General features: G+C 49.9%; 2 protein-coding genes across 6 annotated transcripts in view; one reads left to right on the plus strand and one right to left on the minus strand.

Annotated features, from left to right (window-relative positions):
• The window catches only part of LRRC28 (leucine rich repeat containing 28), a 41,056-nt gene extending 40,210 nt beyond the window's left edge, over positions 1–846 (minus strand). For 2 of the 3 annotated variants that reach the window (XM_014446342.2, XM_014446341.2), the window contains exon 1: positions 759–846. The gene's annotated coding sequence lies outside the window, so the exon portion shown is untranslated. Of the gene's footprint in view, positions 1–509; positions 533–758 lie in introns of those variants that run through there. The other variant, XM_023745227.1, reaches the window with a different exon arrangement.
• A 226-nt stretch (positions 847–1,072) lies between these two features.
• Positions 1,073–26,044, plus strand: TTC23 (tetratricopeptide repeat domain 23). Of its 3 annotated transcripts, XM_023745229.1 has the most exons (11): positions 1,073–1,344; positions 2,112–2,311; positions 2,842–2,965; positions 3,693–3,843; positions 4,496–4,621; positions 9,667–9,844; positions 13,465–13,570; positions 17,874–18,001; positions 18,468–18,617; positions 22,339–22,461; positions 25,906–26,044. In XM_023745229.1, the coding sequence occupies exons 2-11, from the start codon at positions 2,132–2,134 to the stop codon at positions 25,990–25,992; spliced, it is 1,353 nt and encodes a 450-aa protein (XP_023600997.1). In that variant the 5' UTR covers positions 1,073–1,344; positions 2,112–2,131; the 3' UTR covers positions 25,993–26,044. The 3 variants fall into 3 exon arrangements, with proteins under 3 accessions (XP_023600997.1, XP_023600998.1, XP_023600999.1); XM_023745230.1 differs by lacking the exon at positions 22,339–22,461 and having other exon boundaries at positions 17,790–18,001; XM_023745231.1 differs by lacking the exon at positions 22,339–22,461.
• The last annotated feature ends 1,122 nt before the right edge of the window (positions 26,045–27,166 follow it).

A 27,166-nucleotide genomic window follows, 5' to 3' on the forward strand; every position in this document is an offset into this window, starting at 1 on the left:
TAAAATATATTTTAAAAAATAATAATAAAAACTTAAATTAAAATTAAAAAAATAATAATGCAAATAGTTTTCCAATGTGCATTCCTCGGCCACATACCTACTTTACCTGGGTATTTTTTTCTTACGCAAAGTCCCTTCACTACCTCTTACCGACAGTTAAAAGCAAACGACAAGGGGCATAAGTAATACTTTCACCAATAAATATTTATTAAAAAAAGAGAGAGAGAGAGAGACTGGTATAGCAAATAAAAATAAAATAAAAAGGAAGCGACAGCCTCAGCATTCACCGCATACAACTGCACCTCCACACGAGTTTTCTTGACAGGTAACCACCACCCCACGTTCGTGTGTTTTTGTTTTTTGTTTTTTCTTAAAGAAACAAAACCTCCCATTTTAAGAATATTTCGCCCATTGAAGGCAGGGTGCCTTCAAGGACTGACTTCGTTACTTCCTTCGGAAATGCCACTCCGACGCCCCAACACGGGACATTGCAGCGTAGAAAACGGCACCTGAAAAGCATCTGTCAAAGGTCATTTCCTCCGACGCCCCGATCAAGTCCCAGGTGCAGACAGGTGCTTCGCGGGTCCAGTCCCCGGGCCCCCAGGGACGAGGAGGGCCCGGCCCGGCCCGCTCGCCCCGAGACCCACCCCCCGCGGCCCGGACGCTGTCGCCGGACCCAGCCTGCGAGGCGGAGGCGGAGGCGGGGACAGAGGGCCTCGCCGCTCCCGTCACCTGAGACTCGGGGGCGCCACACTCACCTGGGCGCCGGCGGAGAGAGCGCTCCGGGGCGCAGGCTGAACTGGGACGGCAACCGTGGGGCGCCGGGCGGGGCGGGGCGCCGGGAAGGGGGCGGGGCCAGGCGGTGAGGGGCGGGGCGGGGCCCTACCTACCGAGAGCTGGGAAAGCGGGAATGGCGCAGGAGGACGGAATATCGCGATAATTGCCCCCTATTCTCGCGGTCTCACGATAGGTAGGACGAGACGCTCGTTTTCCAAGCCATGTGGCCATTGGTCGAGAGCAGCGCTTCCGGCCATACTGGCCCCGCCCACCTCCGGCCCTCGCTTCCGGCTCCGGCTCCGGCTCCGGTCTTGCGGTCAGGAAAGAGTAGCTTTTTGCTTTTGCCGGGTGAGGGTGTGATTTGTCCGGCTCCAACCTCAGAGGCCGCCGGTAACTACTCTGCGCTCTAGTTCGTGCATCCATTCAGGCATCCGTGCACGCATTGAATGTATAGGTTGAGGGATTACAACAATAATTGATGCCGGGCGCTTGTTGGGTTCCAGGCGGCGTGCTAAGAGCTGCGCATAGCTTACCTCTTTTAACCCTCACAGCAATCCCATGGCACAGGTACCATGATTCTACCCCTTTGACGGGTGAAAAACGGAGGCCGGGTGGGTTTCGGCACCATGGCCAAGGTTAGGGAGCAAGCCGTGAGCCTGGGCGCCGGGTTTTAAGGGCCCGGCGGTGCGCGCTGATAGGTTCCTGCCAGAGAGGAGGCGGTGACCTGGTCTCTGAAACACCTGTTGCTAGAAAAGACAGTGACAGCTTAGTCATTTAAATATTGAGGCGGTTCCTAGCGTGGCTGAATAGGCTGTGCATAAATATTCCTTCAATGTCTGTATCAGGAAATAAAGACAGCAAAGGAAGAGAGCTTTGTGTTCAAAAAAAAAGAAAGAAAGAAAAATCCAAGCATTGTTAGGGAACTTTAAAAAAAAACACACGAATATTTTAAATACCTTGTTTGGTAACGTGGCCACTTTCTTTTTTATTTTATTTTTTAATACATTTTTATTGCTTTCAGAGGGGAAGAGAGAGAGAGGAACATCAATGATGAGAGGGAATCATGGATCAGCTGCCTCTTGCACGCCCCACACCTGGGGATGGAGTCCGAAGCCCTGGCGGGGACCCTGATCGGGAATCCAGCCCTGACCTGGTTCACAGGTCGACGCTTAACCACTGAGCCATGCAGGCTGGGCGAGAATGCTCCTGTTTTCAAAGAAGTCCTGAATATAGTGTTGAAATCTTCCTGGAGCCCACCCTCAGTTTCTAGGGAAAAAGTCGATATGAAAAAGATCACCTAACACCTCTCTTTTTTTTTTTTATTTAAAAACCAGAGGATAATGCCTATAAAACTATGCAAGAATCACAGGAAACCCACATATCCAAGTACTTAGACGAAATTGTGGCTGCTGTCAGCGTCACGCCGAGAAAGAAGTTCGCCAGCAGGCTGCCTCATTCGGTCCTCTTCCAGCCTCCGCGAGAGCAACTCCAGCTCTGCGAACAGAAAGCAAAGTCCTACTCCAGCCGGCACGAGGTGAGGAGCCTTCCTTCTCCATCCCTGTGCCCGGGCCATTGAGAAGGGCAATGGCTTAGGTGACGTTCCCAAGAAAATGTGTATGTATGTACATGCACAATGGAATATCATTCAGCCATAAAAAGAAGGAGATTCTGCCCTGGCCCGTGTGGCTCAGTAGTTGAACGTCAACCTATGAGCCAGAAGGTCACTATTTGATTCCCCGTCAGGGCACATGCCCCGGTAGCGGGCTCAATCCCCAGCAGGGGGCGCGCAGGAGGCAGCCGACTGATGATTATCTCTTACTAGAGGCCCGATGCACGAAATCTGTGCAAGGGGCTCAGCCCTTGCAGCCCTGGCTTCATCAGAAGGTCGTCCGGAAGGACATCCGGAAGGTCGTTGGGCTGTCTGGTCTAATTAGCATATCACGCTTTTATTATTACAGATTGATGTTTCTATCTCTCTCTCCCTCTTCTTTCCTCTCTGAAATCCATAAAAATATATTTAAAAAAAATTTTTTTAATAGTAAGCCTGTTTTCTTTTCCTTACAGTATAAGCAGGCGATCCAGGAGCTCGTCCGCTGCGTAGCGTTGACCAGAATCTGCTATGGCAGCTGCCATTGGAAACTAGCAGAGGCGTATGTTAATCTGGCTCAAGGCTACCTCCAGCTGAAAGGTGAGCTCAGCTCAGACCCAGGAGGCTCAGTTGGTTGGATTCTGCTTTCCCCCCAAATTGGACTAACATGTAACCGCAAGGATTAAACTACCCTGATCATTCTCCTCTGCACACATGGGGAAGCCATCTCCCTTCACAAAGAGTCAATAAGATTTTTTAATATATAACGTATAAAAAAAGAGCAGGAAGATTTGCGCCCTTGGAGTTTTGTTTTTGAGGGTCTTAAAAGTGGGGTTCTTGGGCCCAGCTGGCATGGCTCAGTGGTTGAGCATTGACCTATGAACCAGGAGGTCACAGTTTGATTCCCGGTCCAGGGCACACGCCCGGGTTGCAGGCTCGATCCCCAATGTGGGGCGTGTAAGAGGCAGCCGATCCATGATTCTCTCTCATCATTGATGTTTCTTTCTCTCTCTGCCTCTCCCTTTCTCTCTGAAATCAATAAAAACATATTTTAGAAAAATAGATAAATAAGAAGACCATTTTCGGGGAGAAATGATCTTATCTTGACTACAAGGGGGGTATGTGTGGAAATTTCATCTTCTGTACTAAGTATAAAACACTTTGGTTGCTTCAGTCATGGCAGTATTTCCTGCTGCCCCAGTACCTCTCCCCTTGACAGTAAGTAGGTCAAGGAGACCTCATTGGATTCCCTCACCGTAAGTGACTGACGATATTCTTGCCCACTGAGATGATAGAGAAAGTGAGACTTCCTCTTCTTTGTCCCCAGGAACGTCCCTGCAGGCCAAACACCATGCAGAGAAAGCCAGAGAAATCCTCACCAACTCCATCGTGCCTTCCTGTGATGACGACACGGCTGTTTTCAGGTGTTCCGTTGAGCTATTCCATACCCTGGGGAGAGCCCAACTCTCCCTGCAAAAGTATCCTTTTGGCCCTTTTTGGTGTGGCTCCGTGGGGAGAGCGTTGGCCTGCGGACTGAAGGGTCTCGGGTTCGATTTTGGTCAAGGCCATGTACCTCGGTTGCAGGCTCGATCCCCTGCCACGGTTGGAGCTTGTGCAGGAGGCAACCAATCAATGTGTCTCTCTTACATCAATGTTTCTCTCTCTCTGTCCCTCCCCCTCCCTTTCACTCTCTCTAAAAAAATAAAATAAAAATCAGTGGAAAATATCCTGGGGTGAGGATTAACAACAATAAAAAAAGTATCCTTTGGCCTCTACTTACAAAGAGACATACTGCTCATGTTCCTTATATTTAACTAGAGGCCCAACGCACGAAATCCATGCACAGCTAGGGTCCCTTGCAGCTGCTGGCTGGGACCTCCCTTCCCCCGGCTGCCTGCCACCACCACCGCCAGCCAGAGCCTCCCTTCCTGTGGTTGGCTGGCCGGCCCTGCCCCTGGTCGAACTCCGGGTCGAGGGGACAATTTGCATATGAGGCTTTTATTATATAGGATTCTCAAAGCTGACAGGTGACCCGGGAAGGGTGATGGGAAGTGTAGAGAGCCCAGGATGTCCAGGAACTAGGGTCCCGGAATCCAGAACCAAGGGTCACGTTTCCTGAACGCAGCTCAGATTTAAGGAGGCCGCAGAGAACTTGGCGAAAGCAGAGAGGCTTTCCAAGGAGCTGCTGCGATGTGGAAGGATCGTGAAGGAAGAGTGGATAGAAACCCAAGCTCGGATCAAACTGTCATTCGCGCGGTAGGTTTCCAGGGCAGGACTTTTCGTAAGCATGACGGCTGGCGGTTTTTTGCCAGAAGACTCTGTCTCCAGGCAGGAAGTTACTTATTTTTCAAATCTGCCTTTATTGATTTCAGAGAGGAAGGGAGAGTGAGTGAGAGAGAAACATCAGTGATGAGAGAGATTCATTGATCGGCTGCCTCCTGCATGCCCCCTCCTGGGGATCCAGTTTTTAGCATCTATAACTTAATGTATAAATTACCCTTTAAGCCAATGATTATTCACGTGATCTGTGTTTTAGTTTGAAGATACTTGAGATTTTTTTTTTCTGGGTGTTTGGGTGCTATTCCTGTCTAATTTTATGGTATTATAGACAGGAACATATTTGTGTGGTATGGACTCTGCAATTTACTGAAGCTTCCTTTGGGATCTAGTCCAGGGCCAAGTTCCGGGAAGGTTCCTAGGGAGCTACAAGGGAAATTGTGTTCTTTAATTGTCGTGTATAAGGTTGCAATAAGTCTGCCTTAGGGGTGACTCAAATTCATATTTTTGTTGTATCTTTTGCGACTTTGATGTATTCGTTTTGAAGGTAAGCGCGCTTGAATTTTGACGCACAATTTATTGGGCTGTTTAGCGCTGTCCATGGTTCTGCCAGTCATTGTTTTACGCAGCGTGTTATATTCTGTTGGGTGGGAGGTTAAAACAGCAGCGTATCTTCTTTATTATTTTTATTTATTGACTTGAGAGAGAGAGAGAAAGAGAGGTTGATGAATTTCAGAGGGAAGGTGGGTGGATGAGGAGAGACTATCGGAGAACTCATATGCATATATGCATAACCCATGGACACAGACAATAGTGTGGTGAAGGCCTGGGAGGGGCAGGGCCAGGATGAATGGGGAGGTCAGTGGAGGAAAAAAGGGGGACATCTTTTTTTTTAAAATATATTTTATTGATTTTTTTACAGAAGGGAAGGGAGAGGGATAAAGACTTAGAAACATCAATGAGAGAGAAACATTGATCAGCTGCCTTCTGCACACCCACTACCGGGGACGTGCCCGCAACCAAGGTACATGCCCTTGATCGGAATCGAACCTTGGACCCTTGAGTCTGAAGGCCAGTGCTCTATCCACTGAGCCAAACCGGTCAGGGCGGAGACATCTTAATACTTTCAACAATAAAGATAAATTTGAAACACTAAAATAAAAAAATAATTTAAAAATAAGCTGATGGTTGCCTCTGGCAAGAAGGTAGAATAGATCAAATTGTGATATGTTCATCCAAGGAAAATGATCAGAATGTTTCTATGCTTAATGTCATAGTGACTCTCACAAGTACAGTGTTTGTGTAAGAAGCCAGACCCCCCCAAAGAATTCATCATACCGTCTGATCCCATGTTTGTAACAGGAGATGGTAGTGGTTGCAAAAGGCTGCTAGTCCAGAATTGCTCCCTGCCCAGAAGTAGGCATTCTGTTATGCCCTGTAAGACAGGAAGTATGCAAATCAGAGGCCCCGGATCTGATGTTTGTCGCCATCTGTTGAGATCTGACTAATGTTATTTGTGCTTCATGTTGAACAACGTTGCTGCAAAGTCAAGTATAAATGCCTTCCTCCCACCCAGAATCCAGCACCTCCTCTCCGAGTGCTCTCCAGACTAGCGGTACCAAATCTCGCCAGCAGGTGGCGTGCCTTGTACGCATCTGTCCTGAATGCCTGTGAGTCCCCTTTCTCAGCTGCCCTACAGTTACCTTGTCTTTAGGGGAGTTGTTTTAAACTTCGCTACTTCCTTCTCCATCCTGAACCTTCACCTTGACCCAGTTACTGGAACTCGCATGTTTCAACTGATGGTTTTCATGCAATCGCTCGGCTTTTGTTTCCTGACTGAAGTGTGAATGTTTTGCCCACACTGATCTGCTCTAAAAGCAATGAGGCTTTGCCCTGGCCAGCCGGTGTGGCTCAGTGGTTAGAGTGTTGGCCCGTGCACCAAAGGGTCATGGGTTCCATTCCCATCAAGGGCACGTGCCTTGATGGTGGCAGGTTTGATCCCCGTGCGGGAGGCAGCCAGCCAATCAGTGTGTCTCTCTCACATCGGTGTTTCTCTCTGTGTCTCTGTGCTCTCCCCTCCCCCCCTTTCTCTTCCACTCTCTAAACATCAATGGAAAAAATATCCCGGGTGAGGCTAAAACAAACAAAGAAGAAAGCAAAGGAGGCTTTGGTTTGTGCATTTCTGTAGCTACAGTCCCAACCACAAGGGCCAGGTCCTGGAGGTGGAAGGCCCGGATGATCCCTCAGGCAGCTCTCACGGGATTTGTGTTTCTCTTAAAAGGGTATCTTTTAGGTGCATCCACCTCCTCCATCAGCCTCGCCTTTTATGGTGCCCGTCGGGCCAGGCCAGCTCTTTCCTCCTCGGGCAGGCAGATGAGTGCTGCAGAGTGACTCATGCTCCCGGCCTCCCAGCCCTCCCTGGGGCCTGCAGCTCCGTCCCTCCTACCTGTCCGCCGCTGTCCCTGCCCCATTCCACCCAGTCGTTCTTACTCACTGTGGAGAGTGAATCCAACCCTGTGTTCCGATTCCCGCAGGTTTTTGTTGTTGTTGTTGTTGTGTGTTTTGTTAATCCCTCACCCAAGGATATTTTTCCATTGATTTTCAGAGAGAGTTGAAGGGAGGGGAAGAGACGAAATGGATTGAATAATCCATTCTCATGAACATGAGAGTAAAACTTGTAAATTGCCTCCAAACTTTCCCTCCTAGAAACACCATTTCCCTGATCCCTCTTCCGCATGTCTCTTTGGGCACTCGCACAACGTTATCTCTGAGGCGTGTTCCCAGAGTGGGACTGAGGTATGAGAGCCTGACTGGTGTGGCTCAGTGGTTTGAGCGTCGACCTAGGAACCAGGAGGTCACAGTTCGATTCCCAGTTGGGGCACATGCCCGGGTTGTGGGCTCAATCCCCAGTGTGGGGCGTGCAGGAGGCAGCTAATTGATGATTCTCTCTCATCATTGATTCTCTCTCCCTCTCCATTCCTCTCTGAAATCAATAAAAAAAGAAAACCCAAAATAGAGTATGAGAGAGCTGTTTTCTGAGCAGAGGGGTTCCCAGTTCTGGGGAAGCACAGTGAAGTGATCACAGAGGCACCCCACTCAGTCTAGGACAGCGGTTCTCAACCTGTGGGTCGCGACCCCTTTGGGGATCGAACGACCCTTTCACAGGGGTTGCCTAAGACCATTGGAAAACACATATATAATTACATATTGTTTTTGTGATGAATCACTATATGTTCAATTTGTAACAATGAAATTGGGGGTCCCCACAACATGAGGAACTGTATTAAAGGGCCGCGGCATTAGGAAGGTTGAGAACCACTGGTCTAGGACGTCAGAGCAGAGCCAGGACTAAGATGAACAAGCCCGGTGCCCAGGACACGCACGCCATTTAAGGAGCCTTGGAAACAAGAGGCCGATTCTTGACTCCCTGGACACATGCTTCATCCTTTATGAGCATGAGAGGAACAAGGTGATTTTTTTTTCCTTTACTCAAATATCTGTGGCATTGTCTGAGCTCCCGAGGTGCAGTTCGGTGGAAAAAATCTGCAGTCATTTTGAAACTATGCGACTTGCTCTAGATTCTAGACCAGAGGCTGGCAAACTTTTTCTGTAAAGTAGGGGTGGGGCGTTTTTTTCTGCCCTGGGCCATGTGGATATTTATCACATCCGTGGGCCGTACAAAATGATCAACTTAAAAATCAGCCTGCTCTGTTTGGTCAAACATGTCATTAACTCACCCCTAATGCCTTGGCAGGGCCAGACCTAATGATTTCAGGGGCCTTATAGGGACGTTCCAACCCACCCCTGCTGTGAAGGCCCAGGCAGTAAGTATGTTATGCTTCGTAGGCCATATGCAAAAGCAGCCCTGGGCAGTGTGTAAACAAGTGGGTGTGGCTATGTGCCAATAAAACTTTATGTATAAAAACAGTACATTTGACCCAAAGGCCATAGTTTGCTGATTTCTGTGTTCAGTTCTGTGATCTTTGTCTCCCAGGAACCGTATTCTTTGGCTCAGTGATATGTTACCAACCCTGTGCTTCAAAGCCTCTTTCTGTCACCAGAGATGCTAACAGGTTTTCTCTTCAGAAATAAAATACGGTGCTTTCAAAGCCTAATTATTATATTCTAAGCTTCTTTTTTTTTTAAATAAATATTTTGATTGATTTCAGAGAAGAAGGAAGAGGAAGAGAGAGAGAGAAACATCAATGATGAGCGAGAATCATGGATCGGCTGCCTCCTGCACACCCCCCCACTGGGGATCGAGCCCACAACCTGGGCATGTGCCCTGACCAGGAATTGAAATGGCGACGACCAACCAACTGAGCCACACCCGCCAGGGCTAAATATCTCTTGATGCATTTGTGTACCTATAGATTAGATATAAAGTTTTTGTATATCATGCAAGGTTATTTTTGTAATTTGCTTTTTCGCTTCGAATCTGTAGTGGATGCACTTCTGCCTGGGTAAGTATGGATCGACATTAACTTTAATGGCTAAGTGGCATTCCGCGGTGTATGGATGTACTTCCTGTAACCTGCTTGGACGATTGCCTATTGGTGCAATTTAAGTGCTTTGTTCTTTTCCACAATTATAAAGATTGCTTAAGTAAACATTCTTACATGGGGATCTTCTTGTCTTGCCAGAGTATCTCTTCAAGGTAAATTACTATTGCCTCCCCAGGCCAGTGTGGCTCAGTGGTTGAGTGTCGACCTATGAACCAGGAGGTCACAGTTCGATTCCCAGTCAAGCCATATGCCTGGGTTGCGGGCTCGATCCCCAATGGGGGGTGTGCAGGAGGCAGCCGATCCATGATTCGCTCTCATCATTGATGTTTCTATCTCTCTCCCTCTTCCTTCCTCTCTGAAATCCATTAAAAAATATATATTTTTTAAAAAGTCATAGCTGGCTCGGAAACGAACCTGGACAGCAGGGATCGGAGAGCCAAATCCTCACCACCCAGACCACCCGTATTTCCAGCATTTTCCATTGCAATTATTCTAAAAACCGTCACTTTGGTGTTTTAGGATGTATCAGGGCCGGAGGAAATCCAAAGAAGCTCTGCCCTACTACCAAGAGGCTTTAGAACATACGGAGAGCAGCAAAGGGGAAAAGAGTCTCGAATGTGTGCCGGTGCTGAGGGAACTGGCGGGCGCAGAACGGGCCCTGAGACTCCACGACGCGTCCATCAACCACTTCCTGCAGGTGAGCTGCAGCACGCTGGCCGCCAGAGCTGTTCCAGACCCAACGCTGCTCTTTTTCTTCTTAATATATTTTCATTGATTTCAGAGAGGAAGGAAGAGGGAGGGAGAGAGAGAGAGAAACATCAATGATGAGAGAGAATCATGGATCGGCTGCCCCCTGCATGCCCCCTACTGGGGATCGAGCCCACAACCCGGGCATGTGCCCCAACCGGGAATCGAACCCAGGACCCTTCAGTCCGTGGGCCAACGCTCTAACCTCTGAGCAAACCGGCCAGGGCATACGTGTCAAGTATGACAGGCGACTTTTCTTCTTGTTTATTCTTGAGGTTCATAAAGATTAGAGAGTTTCAGTCAAGACTTGCCGATTCTTGCTCAAGAGGTCCCTTGGTGAAGTCAAAATAGCATTGGATTTGGAATGGGAAGATCTGATTAAAGAAGTCATTTAACCCCTCGAGAAAAGGAAAGGAAAGGGAAGAAGACCCTCACCCACTTCACAGACCCGCTCACAGGGTCAAGACGGACGGCGCTTTGTGAGCCGGTGGGCATGTCCCCTGCACAAGCTCCTTTTATGTGTCAGCAGCCGCCATTAGACGTTTATCAAGGCCCCCTTTTCTCTAGAGACGTCCCCTAAGACACAGAAAGGTCCAGTGTGGCCACAGCTCTCGGGGGGAACTCCTGCCTCAGAGCCATTTATTCGATCCGCACCAAGAAAAGGGGTTTATTCCCGTCTTGTTTGTCCCTCTGCATTCCTCTGCGGTGACAAGCACCAGAGAGAAAAGACCTTTCGTTTTCTGCAGAATGTACAACAGTCCAAAGTCTTTCAGGAACGAACCCATGCAAGTGGAGAAAAATAGAGCCAGCCCCACTGGGCCACCGCCAGTGGAATCGGACCCTGACCTCCTGGTTCATAGATCAGCACTCAGCCACCGAGCCACGCCGGTGGGCGCACATCAGTATTTCCGAGAGCATACACGGGGACAGTGGGCAGCAGGGAGCTATCCGGAATCAGGCTAGGCGTGGGGAGAAGAGAGAGTACGGCTAGGGACAGAAGGGAGGGGGCATTAAAGTTGTTCATTCTTTCCTACCACTTAGGGCAGCGGTTCTCAACCTGTGGGTCGTGACCCCTTTGGGGGTCGAACGACCCTTTCACAGGGGTCACCTAAGACCATCGGAAAACACATAGATAATTACATATTGTTTTTGTGATTAATCACTATGCTTTAATTATGTTCAATTTGTCACACTGAAAATACATCCTGCATATCAGATATTTACATGACGATTCATAACAGCAGCAAAATGACAGTTATGAAATAGCAACGAAAATAATTTTATGGTTGGGGGTCACCACAACATGAGGAACTGTATGAAAGGGCCGCGGCATTAGGAAGGTTGAGAACCACTGACTTAGGGTTTTTAAAGTGACAGGCAGGTGTTCGCGTTCCTATCTAAAAGCCTAGTTAAGTGTTAAGAGAACACCTACTTGCAACCAAAACTGGACGAAAATGCAAGCCCCCGACACATCTATTTTGGTGCTAACCCTCCCCGGGGTGGCGGGCAGGGCCTTTTCTCGCCAGCCCTTTGGAGGAGCTAAAATTGACTGCTGGAGAGCTGCCACGGAGGACTCTCTCCGACTATTAAAAGAAACTGGCTCAGGCCGGGGCCCCGAGAACTCGGTTTTCTACGGCCATGGGCACCCAGCGACGTCCCTTCCAGCTCCCGCCCCGGGGATTCCCAGCTCCGTCTTGCTCTTAGCTGAGGTCCCCCTGGCTGCCCCCACGCCCCTGTGGTGTGTGCGGCCCTGAAGAGCTTCCCTATAGTGAGCCCAGGGCAGAATCATAAACATGATTCCGTTGGCACAGGGAGCGGGGCAGGCTCGCCTCTCTCTCTTCTCTCCCCAGACACTGACCAGGAGGCCCCTTGACGCCATCCCAGTGGCTGCTGCTATCTTCACTCACAGGGCGTGGCTTTCCGGGCCGCCTGCTATTTGAAAAGCATCTCCAGTCGGCCCTTCAGACCAGATCGGGGTTGGGGGGGTGGGGGGGAGAACTAATTAGGGCATTGCCAAGACCACTCAAAACAAGGGATATTGTTAGCATTTAAGAATATGAAATTCTGATGGTCCTAACACAGCCATGAGAGTTATGACCAGCAACCTTGGTGTGGAGTAGCCCCTATCATAACAAGTCTAGAGCTACCACCCATTGCCCAGCTGGTGTGGCTCAGTGGCTGAATATTGACCCATGAGCCAGAGCCAGGAGGTCAGGGTTCGATTCCCGGTCAGGGCACATGCCCAGGTTGTGGGCTCGGTCCCCAGTGTGGGGCGTCCAGGAGGCAGCCGATCCATGATTCTCTCATCATTGATGTTTCTCTCTCCCTCTCCCTTCCTCTCTGAAATCAGTAAAAACATGTTTTTTTTTAAAAGTATATATATATATGTATATATATATATAGCTTAAATATCAGTTTTGATTCCTATGTTTGGCCTAATGTTTCTCTCCTTGAAACGCATGGTATTTTGGTCTTTCTGTTTTTGGCAATTTATGGAGAGCTCCCTGCCCTCTCATGGTAGTGCCTTGTGTGACTTGGTGTTTTCTGTCTGTTTCTTCCTGTACCGCCCTACTTTCTGGCCCACGCGTGTCCTGTAGCGGGCGATCTGTAAGTACCTGTGTGTCGGGTGAATGGACACACGTTACTCATAGGCATTTGTAAAACTCCCCCTGCCGACCGGCAGGTGAGAAGTGACTTGACCGTTTCATCCGCGCATGTATTTTACATCTTTTTTCTTGAAGCGATGCACTTTGTATTTTACTTGCAAGGATTCATTATTATTTCATGTCCCCCGGATCATAGGGTTGTGTTTTTTCCCGAAGGAATTGAAAAATCGCCTTTATTTTTGAGGTGGGGGGCGGGGGGGAGGGACCCCCATGCTGAGCTGACCAGTGGGTGGAGGGTTGGGGCTGGCCCACTTCCTCTGCACAGCACTGCCCCACCCCTTTTTTTTCTTTTTAAATCCTCACCTCAGGATATTTTTTCCATTGATTACTAGAGCGTGGGAGGGAAGGAGGAAAGAGAGATGGAAGGGAGGGAGGAGGGGAGGGAAGAGAGAGAGAGAAACATCGACATGAGAGAGACATTGATTGGTTGCCCCCTGCACTTGCCCCTGCTGGGGCTGGGCGACCTGCAACCCAGATATGTGCCCTTGACCAGGAATCGAACCCACTACCCTTTCGTCCCAGGGTTGACGCTCTAACCACTGAGCAACCCTCCAGGGCAGCACTGGCCCTTTTAAATCCATCTCCTTCCTCCTGGGGGCCCTCCCACCTCCTCTGCCCACACCCCTCTCCCAGGAGCAGAGCCTGTGAAATAATTTGCTTAGCGATGGGCCCTGGCCTCTGGCCGCAGCCGCGAGCCATCGGGTCTCAGCGCCCAGTGCTTTCTCCCTCCACTCAGCGCTGGTAAAATCCATCTCTCCCAAAGCACATCGTTGCCTCCACATCCATCACATTGGCCAGCGGGCTAGAATGTTCCTTGGCTTCCTTATCGCCACGAGAACAGTGAGTTCCTTGTCGCTGCTGCCAAGCATGGAAACCAGCCTGTTTCTTCTTCCCCCGGCGACAGGCGCATCTCATCGTCCTGAGCGCAGAGCCATCCGGAGAGGAGGCAGCGGAGTCCGCCCACTGTGTCGCCCGCGCCGCCGCGGCTTCCGGGAGGCCCGAGCACCACGGTGAGAGCCAGCCTTCCGTGGCTGGGTGGGTGGGTGAGTGGTGGGCGCTGCCTGCTGCCCGCCTGGCCTGCACACGCCTGGGCCTTTGGGATGGGCGAGCAGGTGGACGGAGCTGTGACGCAGGCCCTTCGGGGAGCGGCCGAGGCGTTAGCCAAGCATCTTAACGTCACCAGGTCCTTGGTGTCTCCCTGTGCGGCCTTCCTCCAGGCTTTGGTTTTCAAATACAGCGGATCTGCACCCGAATGTAGGTGGTAAAGAGCCCGAGGGAACCTGGGCTGGGCGCCCAGGGAGGTCTGCTCTGCTTTCAGAGGTGATCAGTTTTTATTTTTGTTTATTTTTAAATATGTTTATCGATTTCAGAGATGAAAGGAGAGAGAGAGAGAGAGAGAGAGAGTAACATCATTGTCTCTCTCACATCGATGTTTCTCCCTCCCACCCTCTCTCTAAAATTCAGTGGAAAAAAATATCCTTGGGCAAGTCTTAACAACAGCAAAAAAGTTAAGGCCAATAAATACAAGACAAAAATAAAAAAGACTAATTAATGAGGGAAAAAAATATCTCCTTTGGGGCATCTTCCCTAGCCTGCCTGCTGATTGCCCATGCAAGGCATTGCCCTCCGATGAAAAAATGTCGCTGGCCCAGCAGCCAGCGCGCATCACGCTAATCCCTTCGCCCCGAGCCTCCCCCGCATTCCTTATGCAGACAGCACTGCCCTAGAAGCCAGGCGGGACCCGGATTGCATCAGGCCTCCCCCAGCAGCCCCCGGAATGCCACGGACCGGGGCCAGGCCGGCTTCCCAGGGCCGCCGTCGACAAACTTGGTATCAACAGCTCTCCCAGCCCCGCCTGCCAGGGGTCGGGGCTCTTAACTCTCCTCTCGAAGGATGTGAGGATGAAGTGGGTGGAAGCCAAGTACATGTCAGTGTAAACCTTCCAGCGGCCGAGCACGGGCGGCCTTGTTTGGAAGTGGCCCCAGCTGCCTCCGGGGCTCCAGGGGCCGGGCAGCGCCAGGCACATCCAAACGGCACGGGCGGGCGTGGGTCCCTGCCTCCATGAACCGGACTCATGAGCGTGGGGTGCATTCTTTTTTGTTTGTTTTTTTTAAACCCTCACTCGAGGATATTTTTCCATTGATTTTTTAGATAGAGTGTAAGAGAGGGAAAGACAGAAACGTCGATATTGAGAGAAACACATCGATTGGTTGCCTCTTGCATGTGTCCCAACCAGAGTCTGGGCCGGGGAGGGGCAGAGAGGGGCCTGCAACCGAGGTACGTGCCCTTGACCGGAATTGAACCCGGGACTCTTCGGTCCACATGCCAATGCTCGGTCCACTGAGCCAAACCGGCCAGGGCTGGGGTGCATTCTTGAGGTATAGCTCCCTGTGCCCCAATATGTTCCCGGCCCCCACGTGGCCTAGCCCCTCCCCACATTTTGCACAGTAGACGGGAAATATGAAAGTATCAGAACCGAGGCCCTGGATCCTGATGAAGTCTCCTCTTTTTCACCCTACACACGCCTCCCTTTTCTCCACTCTTCCTCCTGTGGCCTGCCTTCTCCGCTGGCCCCAGGCCGGGCCCGGCTCCCTGTTGTCTGGGTTACTGATGCTCCTAGCGTCCCGTGTGCCCTAGAGACACCGGAAGTCAGGCAGCCCCTGGTGTCCTCGTGCACTCAGCTCCGACGGGCTCCTGACAGGTGTCCTTCACCTCTTCCCATGGCCCTCCTTAGCTGCCCCTGCTGCTAGACACCAGTGGAAGCCAGTACTGGCCACACCCCCACCTCTCTCCCTCCTCCTCCTTCCTCCTCTCTCCTTCCTCCCTCCCCGGCCTCCCCACCCTCTTGACCCCCCTGTGCTCCGAGAGGGCCTCCCTCAGCTCCTCCTCAGGGCCCATCTCTCCTTACGAAATGCCCAGCCAGCCCGAGCCTGGCCTGCCTCTGAGCTTCCCAAGCAGATGTCAGCATCCATATACATTTAAAAAATATATTTTTATTGATGTCAGAGAGGAAGGGAGAGAGAGAGAGACGTCCATGATGAGAGAAAATCATGGATCAGCAGCCTCCTGCACGCCCCACACTGGGTGGGGATCGAGCCACGCCCCAGCCCAGCCCAGCGATGCCCTCCGGGCACGCCCAGCAGGATCTAAATGGGTTCAGTCTGCTTGCTGGTGATGTGCTCCTCGGGGTTCATGCCAAGCTGGGCTCTAAGACTTTCCATTTTCAAGTTCCCTGGGGTCCTTAATGCTTTAGCACAGAGTGCAGAGTCTTTCCCAAGACCATCACAAAAGACCATTGTTGCCTGCTACACACAGGCCTCCCTTTAAGTGAAAGCTGCCCAGAGAGTTACAGGAATTGTTGTTGGTTTAATCTATTTTTTAAATATATTTTAATTGATTTCAGAGAGGAAGGGAGAGAGAGATAGAAACATCCATGATGAGAGAGAATTATGGATCGGCTGCCTCCTGCCCGCCCCCTACTTGGGGATGGAGCCCACAACCCAGGCATGTGCCCTGATTAGGAATCGAACCGTGACCCCCTGGTTCCCAGGTTGACACTCAACCACTGAGCCATGCCTGCCGGGCTACGGGGATTGGTTGTAATTAAAGCCTCCTGCCCCGCCGTGTGCGGAGCCGTGACGCTGTGTTCCTCATGCTCTCTGAGTGAAGTCACACAGACGGAACAGAGTCTGACGGGGCCGTGAGGGGACCGTACACCACGGGGCCGCACTTCCTCCCTCCCTCGCCCTGACGTGCAGACAGCCTGGCCAGTCTACGGGATGGAAAGGGGAGAAGATTGATGGCCTTGACCTGCGCCCCGAGGGCTCAGGTTTACAGCTAAGTCATGTTCCCCTGCTTAGGAGAGTGACTCATCCACTGCCCAGGCCAGGGCCTCGGGTTGCTGAGGATTCTAGAAGAGGTGTTTCAGTGGTGGTGGTGGTGGTGTTTGTTTTTGTTTGTTTGTTTTTTTAAAATATATTTTATTGATTTTTTACAGAGAGGAAGGGAGAGGGATAGAGAGTTAGAAACATCGATGAGAGAGAAACATCAATCAGCTGCCTCCTGCACACCCCCCTACTGGGGATGTGCCCGCAACCAAGGTACATGCCCTTGTCTGGAATCGAACCTGGGACCCTTCAGTCTGCAGGCCTACGCTCCATCCACTGAGCCAAACCGGCCAGGGCATGGTGGTGTTTTTTTATTGAGGGTTGTGTTTGTTGAAAACATTTTAAAAATATATCTTTATTGATTTCAAAGAGGAAGGGAAAGGGAGAGAGAGATGGAAACATCAATGATGAGAGAGAATCATGGCTCGGCTGCCTCCTGCACGCCCCCTGCTGGGCATCGAGCCCACAACTGGGAATCGAACCCGTGACCTCTTGGAATCAACCGCTGAGCCACACCAGCCGGGAAAGATCCTTGCTCTTCAGGGAGGGCTTGGTTCCGTTCTTCGGTTCGTTTCCAATTAGACAGAAAACAGAACTCTCCGGCATACTCCACTCGCTGGTGTTGAGACGTGGACTGTTGGTGTCGGTAATGCCTTCAGAGCCAACAGAACAAACGCCACGTCATGCCCCGGTCGCTGTCATCCGATCATCGACGCAGGCAAAGTGAACGCGGAGTTTGAGCATTAAATTTCGATGAGTCAGCTGCAAGTAAAAGGGAAGGAATACCTTCCAGGCAGCTGAATTTTCTCCTACCAAGAGAAAAGAACAAATGGAGTAATACTCTAGAAATGTAGAAATGTACAGACACCACCACCACCACCCCCATTGGCTCAGTGGATAGAGGGTCAGTCCTCGGACTGAAGGGTTCCAGGTTCGATTCCCGGTCACGTGCACGGACCTCGGTTGCAGGCTCGATCCCCGGCCTGGGTCGGGGCGCATGCAGAAGGCAACTAATCGATGTGTCTCTCTCACATCGATGTTTCTCTGTCTCTCTCCTTCCCTTCCACTCTCTATAAAATTCAGTGGAAAAATATCCTCGGGTGAGGATGAACAAAAAAGAAAAGAAAAGAAAGGGGAGTCTCTTTAAGCAGCCTGCAAACTTGCTGATATCTTGCATGACCGCCTCCCTGGGAGAGCTAAGCTGTCTGAAAAAAGCGAGGAGAGCAAATGGCCGTGTCCTTCTGAGATCCGAATGTTTTCTGATGAAACAGGCAGCTGAACGGGCAGACGGCAGTCTCCCCAACAGGGTTCTCTTACCCGAGTGCTTATTATTTTCAAATAGTTCGCCGCGCTACCAGCGTCTCTGTGGTTTCCATTCAAATCCGAGAGCCGTTTTCACAGTTGTTGTCGCGATGCTTTGCTTCAGATGTGGCCGAGCGGTACTTCCGAGAGAGCCTGGCTCACCTGAAGGATGCAGAAGGCATGGGGAAAGCCAAGTTTCTCTCGGTTCAAGACGAATATTGCCATTTTCTGCAAGGCGCTGGGCAAGAGGAGGTGAGTGAGCTTGGGCCGCAGTTGGCCGGTTATCTGCATGGGCGACCCAGTTGATACCCACAGGGCTACGCAACTCCCTTGCTCTGCGAGCATCCAGTAGGCGTCTACTTTGTGCGAGGATGAGTAAGGCCATGTGGCCACTGTCGGGCAGTGAGTTACATCATTTTCTTTCTTTTTTAATATATATATTTTTTTATTTCAGAGAAGAATGAAGAGATGGAGAGAGAGATGGAAACATCAATGATGAGAATCATTGATCGGCTGCCTCCTGCACGCCCCCTACTGGGGATCGAGCCCACAACGGGACATGTGTCCTGACCGGGAATCAAACCATGATCTCCTGGTTCCCAGGTCCACGCTCGACCACTGAGCCACACCAGCCGGGCTACCTCATTTCCTTAATGGGCACTGATCTTCGTCAGCTTTGGAACATGTTTAACCAGACAGCTTTGTGTCCCTTTCGCAGAGAGCGACCTCGATCCTGAGGGAGTCCCTGAAGGCCAAAGTGGGGGCGTTTGGTGATCTCAGTCCTGAGGTGGCGGAGACCTACCGGCTCCTGAGCGGCGCCGACCTGGCTCAGGGGAACCACGGCGGGGCCCACAAGAAACTGAACAAGGTGAACCTGGAGCCGACACTAACGCAGAGAGAAGCCCTCCTCCCCTCCCTCCCTCCCTCCCTCCCTCCCTCCCTCCCTCCCACGGGTCGTCTTCTCTCCCTCCCCATGCTCTTTTTACTTTTATATTTTTAAAAATATACTTTGATTGATTTCTGAGAGAATGGGAAAGGGAGAGAGAGACAGAAACATCAATGATGAGAGAGAATCATGGATCGGCTGCCTCCTGCACACCCCACACTGGGGAGCGAGCCTACAACCCGGGCATGAGCCCTGACCGGGACTTGAACCGTGACCTCCTGGTTCATAGGTCAAGGCTCAACCACTGAGCCACACCCGTCAGGCCACCATGCTCTTTTTAAATGGACCTTTCTAAGTGGTTTATTTAGGAAAGATTACTTCACTTTCACAGTTGATCTAAACTAACACTTTTTCGGTAAAAGATACAGTAATCCTCTTATACAGAATCCTCTTAGTGAATTATCAATTATGTTTACTATGTAAATACATTTTTAATTTTTATGGAGTTTAATTTATCTGTCTTTTATTTTATTTTATTTTTTTATATTTCTTTATTGATTTCAGAGAGGAAGGGAGAAGGAGAGAGAGAGAGAAACATCAATGATGAGAGAGAATCATTGACCGGCTGCCTCCTGCACACCCCCCACTGGGGATTGAGCCCGAAACCCAGGCATGTGCCCTTGGCCGGAATCGAACCTGGGACCCTTCAGTCCGCAGGCTGATGCTCTATCCACTGAGCCAAGCCGGCTAGGGCTATCTGACTTTTATTTTACTCTCTGTGCACACAGTTTATAGAGGAATTTTTTTGTGTTCTTCTAGTACTTATATATTTAGTTCTTTTTTTTTTTTTATTTGAATGTATTGGGGTGACATTGGTTAATAACATTATGTAGGTTTCAGGGGTACAATTCTATAATACATCATCTGTATATTGTATTGTATGGTCACCCCAAGTCAAGTCTCTTTCCATCACCAGTTTCTTCTTGAATTTGGAGTTCATTTACGTGGATGGTGTGAGGTACAGATATAATGTTTTTTGTTTTTTGTTTTCTAAATGGCTACCCAGTTGTCCAGCACCATTTTATTAAAGAGCCCAGTGGTCTGAGATAACACCTTCACCATAGACCACATTTCCACATGAACTTGAGTCTGTTTCTGGATTTCTCTTCTACTCCACTGATGGCTTTGTTTGTGTAAATGCCAGCTCCTCGTTGGTTTTAAATTTAGAGATCTCATAGCAGGGCTCAGTAGCTGGGAGGACTAGACACCACTCGTGGTTTCTCTGACTCTAGAATATCTGGTTTCCCAGGTCTTCTAGCCTTGTGTGTGTGTGTGTTTGTTTTTCCACATGAATTTTAATGTGAACAACTTGTCTCACTCAATACAAAGTTTGGTGGTATTTTCTGGAGGATGGTGTTATTTATAAGTGAACTTGAGGAGCGCTGACAGCTTTATGGTGTGGAGTCATTTTATTCCAGAGCAGGGATGTCGTTACACTTGTTGGTGTCCGCTTTGGTATCAGTTAGGCCCGTTTCTAAAGTGCCCCTTTTTCCTGGGTTTTGCCCAATTCTTACCCGGTTGATGTCTAAGCATTTTATCTCCTTTAATACGGTTGTCTGTGGAGTTGTATCCACTGTCATGTCTTCCGACTGGTCACTTTTGTGTATGTGAAGACGACCGGTTTCTCTGTGTGAATTTTATGTGCTGCTGCTTGCTTAATGCTTTTCCTGCCTGAGTACATTGGAGCATTCTCTCAGGTTTTCAGGGTATCCTATTACTTCATCGGCAAATGGTTTGACTTTTTGTCTTTCAGCTCTGGTGGCTCTGCTTGATTTCTCTTGTCTAATCGCGTCGGTTCCTGCCTCCAGGACAATAGTGGATGGTAGTGGAGGTAGTGGGCGCCCTTGTCTTGTTCCTGATCTTAGTGGACATGCCTCTAGATCAGTGATGGCGAACCTTTTGAGCTCGGCGTGTCAGCGTTTTGAAAAACCCTAACTTAACTCTGGTGCCGTGTCACATATAGACATTTTTTGATATTTGCAACCATCGTAAAACAAAGACTAATATTTTTGATATTTATTTTATACACTTAAATGCCGTTTAACAAAGAGAAATCAACGAAAAAAATGAGTTCGCGTGTCATAGGTTCGCCATCACTGCTTTAGTGAGTCTTCATTCAGTAGATGCCGGCTTTGGGACTAAAGTTTATGTATTTTTGTCATGTTAAGGAAGTAGACATCGTGTGGTTTTTTTGTGTTTGTTTTTTTTAATTAGAAATAAGTGTTGAATTTTATCAAATGTTTTTTTAGCATCAGTGGAGATAATCAGATGACTCTTCTTAGATCACTTCATACGGTATATTTTATTCTAGTATTAAACCAACCTTGCATTCCTGGAATAAATGTGCTTGGTTATACTGAATTACAGTCTTCATATGAGGTTGGTTCTGCCTGCTAATGTTTATTTTACGATTTTTGCACCAATATTTACAAGTGATATTTAAGTATCAATGTTATATTTGCTTCAGAAAAATAATTTGGAAGCTTACCTTTATTTTCTTTTTTTTAACTTTTTTATGGAGTGTATTGGGGTGACGTTGGTTAGTAAGATTATGTAGGTTTCAGGGGTGCAGTTCTATAATGCATCATCTCTATATTGTATTGTGCGCTCACCACCCCACAACAGGTCTCCTTCCTTACCTTTATTTTCTATGCCCTGAAGGAATTTATGCAGCATTAAAACTATCGAGTGCTTGAAGTTTTGCACTGCCTGTGAAACTCTTTAGGTCTGGTGCTTCTTTTAGGGAGAAATTCCTTGACAATTTTCTCTATTATACAAAAAAAATTCATTTGTTGAAGCTTTCGATCTTTAATGGGATCATTTTGGTGTATTTTTCTAGGTAATTATTTTATATACATTTACATATTGATTTGCATAGAAATTTCCAACATGGTCTCATGAATTTTTAAAATTTCTATTTTTTAAGTAGTTGCATTCCCATTGTGACATCTCAGTTTTACATTTGGATTTCTCTGTTTTTTTCTGGACTGGGTTGGGAGGGAGGGGGAGTAGGGAGAGGTTTAGGGAAGGTGTTTAATAAGTAGTCCTGAAAAAGAGTGTGGCCTGGGGGAAGCCAGCATCCCCAGGTTGGAAATGGGGGGAAGAGGAGGCTGGGGGGCTGGAGAGTACAACCCATTTAAGAAGCAGAGTTACTGGGGAGGACTGTCTGTTGGGGAGCACCCGGAAGAGGTGCGCAAGGCTCTGGGCGGAGTTCCTAGGTTAAGGGGCTGAGACTTGATCCTTCAGGTGACTGTCCCAACCATGGGCTCTGAGGCCGAATCCAGCCCACTCCCTCGTATGGCCCATGAGTTTGCTCTTTTTTTTAAATCTCTTTTTAATATATATTTTTATTGATTTCAGAGAGGCAGGGAGAGGGAGAGTGAGAAACATCCATGGTGAGAGAGAATCATCGATCGACTGCCTCCTGCATGCCCCCTACTAGGAATCGGGCCGGCAACCCAGGCCTGTGCCCTGACCAGGAATCAAACTGTGACCTCCTGGTTCCTAGGTCCACGCTCAACCACTGAGCCACACCGGCCGGGCTGGCCCACAAGTTTAAAATGGTTCCTACCGCCCGGCCGGCTGGAGGGGGATCCTGCCGTGCACCCATGACGCATCTGTCCCCTGAACGTTTGTGTTGCAGTTGTCCTGGAGAAAGATGATGGTAGCTTGCTCCATGACTGTGGCCAGGGGATGGAGCAGAGTCGTGGGGGAGTCGAGGGGTGTCGATAAGGATAGAGAGCTCACGGCACTTGGCAACGCAGAGGTGAGGAGTGAGGGTGCGGCCAGGACTGCACCCGGGCTTCCCAGACTCGGGGAGAGCAGTGGAGTGAGTGGCAGCTCCTGTGGCCTCCTCCCCCCCGCACCACTCCCCCCACACACACACCTTTCTCGCTCATCTCCACGTCCCTCCTTGTTCCCGCCTTACCTGTTTTCCTCTCACGGGAACCTTCCTACCCTCCTGAGCACAGCTCATAATCAGTGCTCCTCCAGGTAAGGGAGCTGCAGGGGGTTGGGGTGTGCATGTGAGAGAGGAAGGGAGAGAGAGAAAAGCACCTGTCTGAAACCCCACCCCCACCATCACCTCCCCACCAGGTGCTTCTCACCTGGCTGACCCCCCTCCCCATCCTGTGGGTCTCCATTTGAATGTGAGGCCTCACCGGCCCAGGTACCTCTACCACCATCGACCTCCCCTCATTTTATTCTGTCAGTCCATGATCTTTTTCTTTTTTTTAAATTAATTTATTTAAGATTCATCTGGATACTCAGGATTTCAGGGTTTTGTCCACTTAAAAGAAAAGTGAGGAACTCCCCCTGGAGGCTGGTTTCCAACAGGGGCTTCCCTGGAGGAATGGAGAAAGCCCAGAAAACCTCCCACGTGGAGGGAGCTGTTCTCCCGCAGGCGTCTGGGGCTTCTTTTACTTTGCTCAGTGAGCTGTTCGCAGCGCCTGGCTCCCCGTCGGTCCCATTAACATCTACTGGCTTTGTCTCCGAGTCAATGTCAGTGTCAAGGTCTTTATCAGAAGAATCCAAGTGCGTCCTTCGCACCCAATGTTTAAGCACATTTTGCTAAGAGCAGCAGAACATCGAAAAATCCACCTTCTGGTTCTTAGAGTCACGTGGCTACTCAGCTTCGGACTCAGCTGCCCGGCTTCGTAAAACACTTTCCGGGAAAAGCCAGGAAGGGGTTATGTCGCTTTAGAAGGAAAACCATTTCCGTTCCCGGATGGACCATGTTTCCTGTCTTGGCATCTGGTACGGCGGCCTCCGTGGGCGCTGTCATCACACAGGGATGGCGCCGGGGCCGGGGGTGTTCCTCTCTCTCCCATCAGCTAGAACTTTGAGCAGATCTGCTTAGTGAGGATAAGTAGCCCTTTTAAAAAAGAAATCGATTAATTCCAGGAAGACAAGAGTCCAGATCGGCGTCGAGGAGATGGGAGGGAGCTGGGCCTCATCTCTCTCTGGACTGATTCTTGGAAAGGGTTGTTTTATCCAACCAGGGTCGTTTTATCCACTCTCCCTCCTAATGCAGTGCCCGCGGGGAAAACGATGAGCGCCCAAGGTCAAGGGTAGAGGGAGCGACAACTGGTAGGATACCATCAGCTGCCTTCTCCTTCTCGGGGGTGGGCGCCTGACCTCACTGCCTGATAGAAGACATAAAACATGACCCCCAGGAAGTGCCCGCTTCTGCCCCTGCCCGCCCCGTACCGGATGACTGCTCCCCTGCATTTGACATCATTCCCACACTGCATTTTACTATGGTTTTCTTTTACGTGTTTTTTTTAAGCTTCATATAAAATATAAATGTGCCTATATTATCTATAATTTGCATTCATCTGCAATTTGCTCTTTTCTGCCTATAATCTTGAGATTCATCTACATGGACACACACACACCAGAAATGTGCATATCATCATGCATGTACAGTCCATGTGCATATTACAGGTTGCTCATCCATTAGCTGAATCGCCAAATGGCTCTGTCCCTCTCAGTCTATCTGAAAGCGTGCTTGCTCATGCGTGTTCTTTGACAGACCTTGGTTTTCCGTGATCAGACGATTCGTTTTTGCAATCCGGCAGGTGAAGGACAACCTCAGAGAAGTTTTAGGCTGGGTTTCTGGTTATTGGTGAGGTTGGGCATGCTTGTCCGCTGTTCTGGTTTTCAAAGTCTTTGAATCATCCTTTTACATCTTGTGCTCGCTTTTCCGTACGGAGGTTGTGTTCGTTTCTCTCATCGCCTTGTGGGAGTTCTTGATCTATTCTGAATGCTAATCCTTTCTCCGCTTTGTGCAGTGTTTCCCCCCAGTCTGTATCCTTTGCTTGAGGTGAATTTCGGTGCACAGGTATTTTGAGTTTTAATGTAGTTAAATTTTATAAATCAGATCTTTGGGTTTGTCCAGATCTTGTCCAAGAACTACTTCTGCATAAAGATCGTCTCCAATATTTTCACCTAAACGTTCCACGTTTTGCATTTCGTATTTAGCTCTTCATTCAGCCCGGGATTCACTGTTGTGCTGGGCATGGGGCAGGGGTCCATTTCCTTCCAGTTCCATTCATTGACGAGTCCAGCTCTCCCTCGCCGACCCCTCAAGGACACTTCTCTCCTGTCATCTGTTATGTGTTGGGCTCTCTGCCATGTCCCATTGGTCTACTTGTCTGCCCCTGGATGAGAACTGCACTGCCTTCATTACTATCTATCTATAAAAATGAAAGCGTACTATGCTAATTAGACCGGATGTCCTTCCGGATGACCTTCCGCACGAAGCCGGGGCTTCGAGGGAAGCCAGTGCTGGCAGCCGGGGGAAGGAAGGCCTACTCTTGCATGAATTTCGTGCATCAGGCCTCTAGTAGTTTTATAAAGATGGTGATGGTAAAGCAGTTTCTTCCACCTCCTTCTTCTTCAAAATTACTTGGCCCGTTTGGGGGCAAAAATTGAATCTTTATCTTCCCCCTGAGTTTTCCCTGGCCAGGTACAAGCAGTCAAGTGGCAGGATAATAAGCAGAATAAAGCTGAATCTTTAACTCCTCAATAAATGACTCCCTAGGAAATTGCTGTGTAGTAATGATTACAGAGAGCCCATGGAAAATAAAACTATGTTTATTGATTTTGAGAGAGAGAGGGAGGGAGAAGAGAGAATCATCGCTGTGAGAGAGTGTAACATGGATCGGCTGCCTCCTGCACACCCCCTCACCCTCTACTGGGGATCCAGCCCACAACCCGGGCATGTGCCCTGACCTGGGAATTGAACCTGCCACTTCTGGGTGCACAGGACGACGCCCAACCAGCTGAGCCACACTGGGCAGGGCACAGAACTTTTTTTTTTTTTTTTAACGTGTCTGGGCTGTAGCAAGGGTCATTCAAAAATAGAAACTGCACACCATCCTCTCCTGAATACCAATTCTCTTGCCTTTATTTTTAAAAATACTACTTTTTAAACATATTTTTGCATACAGGTTGTCACAGAGGGTTCTGTAAAACAGTGCTAGAGCTGTACACTTGTTTCCAAGATCCCTCCGAACATCCAAGTTGAAGGTCAGACTGTCCCTAGCATTCACAGTGAAGGTCAGACTGCCCCTAGCATTCACGGTGAAGGTCAGACAGGGGTCTGTGACTGAAGCATTCTTCCTCCCATTCTCGGGAGCCTTGTCCGCCTGCTAAATGCTCCCCGTGACGTTTCGCACCCTCACGATGACTGCTTGGTGTTCTGCAGTGTCTCCAGATTCAGACCCTCCTGTACGGACTGCAGGACAGGCGGACGCTGGCCACCCAGCAGGCCCTGGATGTCCTGTCCAAGTGAGTCGGCGGTCCCTCGCTGTTCCCCTGGGCACCTCGCTCCTCGGTCGTCCGGAACTCCCAGGAAGCCGGGTCTGTGGGGTTTGGGGGACTGTCCGTGCATGGAGAGCTGTACCGACTTCCTGTTACTCAGACACCAGGCAAGACCAGCTCCTCGGAAGCCCAGCTGTAAAATACCTTCCGCTGGAACCTGCCCGGGGCTCCCCCGTGCTCTTGGGGTGCCCGTCGGGATGGGAGCCTGAGAGCCCTCTGACTTCACCCACATCTTTAAGATTGAAATTCTGATATTTTATTTTTTAATGTATTTTTGATTTCAGAGAGGAAGGGAGAAAGAAACATCAATGATGAGAGAGAATCACTGATTGGCTGCCTCCTGCACGGCCCCCACTGGGGATCGAGCCCGCAACCCGGGCCTGTGCCCTGACCGGGAATCGAACTGTGACCTGCCGGTTCACAGGTTGACGCTCAACCCTGAGCAAAGCCAGCCGGGCCACCCACATCTTTCTTAGGAGGCCCCAATTCTGTTGTGGCGGCTCCCCACCTCGCAGAGCCTGTTTTCCCAGAGGGCCCATGGACCAGCTGCCAAATCCGCACTCATGGGAGCTCCCGATGCGGACACAGCCAGCAGGGGGCGCTGTTCTGCGCTCCAGGCCCCTTACCCCAGGGGAGATGAGCCACTAAGGCAGGGGTGGGGAACGTCCGGCCCGAGGGCCATATAAGGCCCAGGAAATCCTTTGGTCTGGTCCTGCCAAGGCATTAAGGATGAGTTCATTAAATGCTGGACCCAAGATGGCACGCTCATGTTCAAGTGGATCATTCTGTATGGCCCACGAAGGATGCTATGAACATCCAGATGGCCCTGGGCAGAGAGAAGGTCCCCACCCCGGCACTGAGGCCTCCAGCCCAACTTCCTGCTCCTGTTCGGCTCCCTCAGGGTTGACTCTCAGCTCGAGGGAAGGGTCGCAGGCATGAGAAAGCTCCAGAAGGCACCTTGCCTTCTAGGTCCCTGAGCCACGGTTCTCCTCCCACCCGCATCCCCTCCTGAGGCTCCTCCATGAAATGGAACCGGGCAGCTGCTGGGCTGTCCCACAGCACCAGGGTGGGGGGGGGGGGGGGGGGGGTCCGAGGGGCACCCCACTCACCACCCTCCGCTTGCTCACAGGGCCCCCCAAATGGCC

This window comes from Myotis lucifugus, unplaced genomic scaffold (assembly GCF_000147115.1).
Source record: "Myotis lucifugus unplaced genomic scaffold, Myoluc2.0 scaffold_525, whole genome shotgun sequence".
NCBI lineage: Eukaryota > Metazoa > Chordata > Mammalia > Chiroptera > Vespertilionidae > Myotis > Myotis lucifugus.

Excerpts from the sequence above, each read along its gene's own strand:
- TTC23 (XM_023745229.1), top strand. The coding sequence starts at position 2,132 with ATGCAAGAATCACAGGAAACCCACATATCCAAGTACTTAGACGAAATT. Across the intron at positions 2,312-2,841 it reads CCTACTCCAGCCGGCACGAG|TATAAGCAGGCGATCCAGGA; the intron begins GTGAGGAGCCTT and ends TTTTCCTTACAG. Across the intron at positions 18,618-22,338 it reads CCCACAAGAAACTGAACAAG|TTGTCCTGGAGAAAGATGAT; the intron begins GTGAACCTGGAG and ends TTTGTGTTGCAG.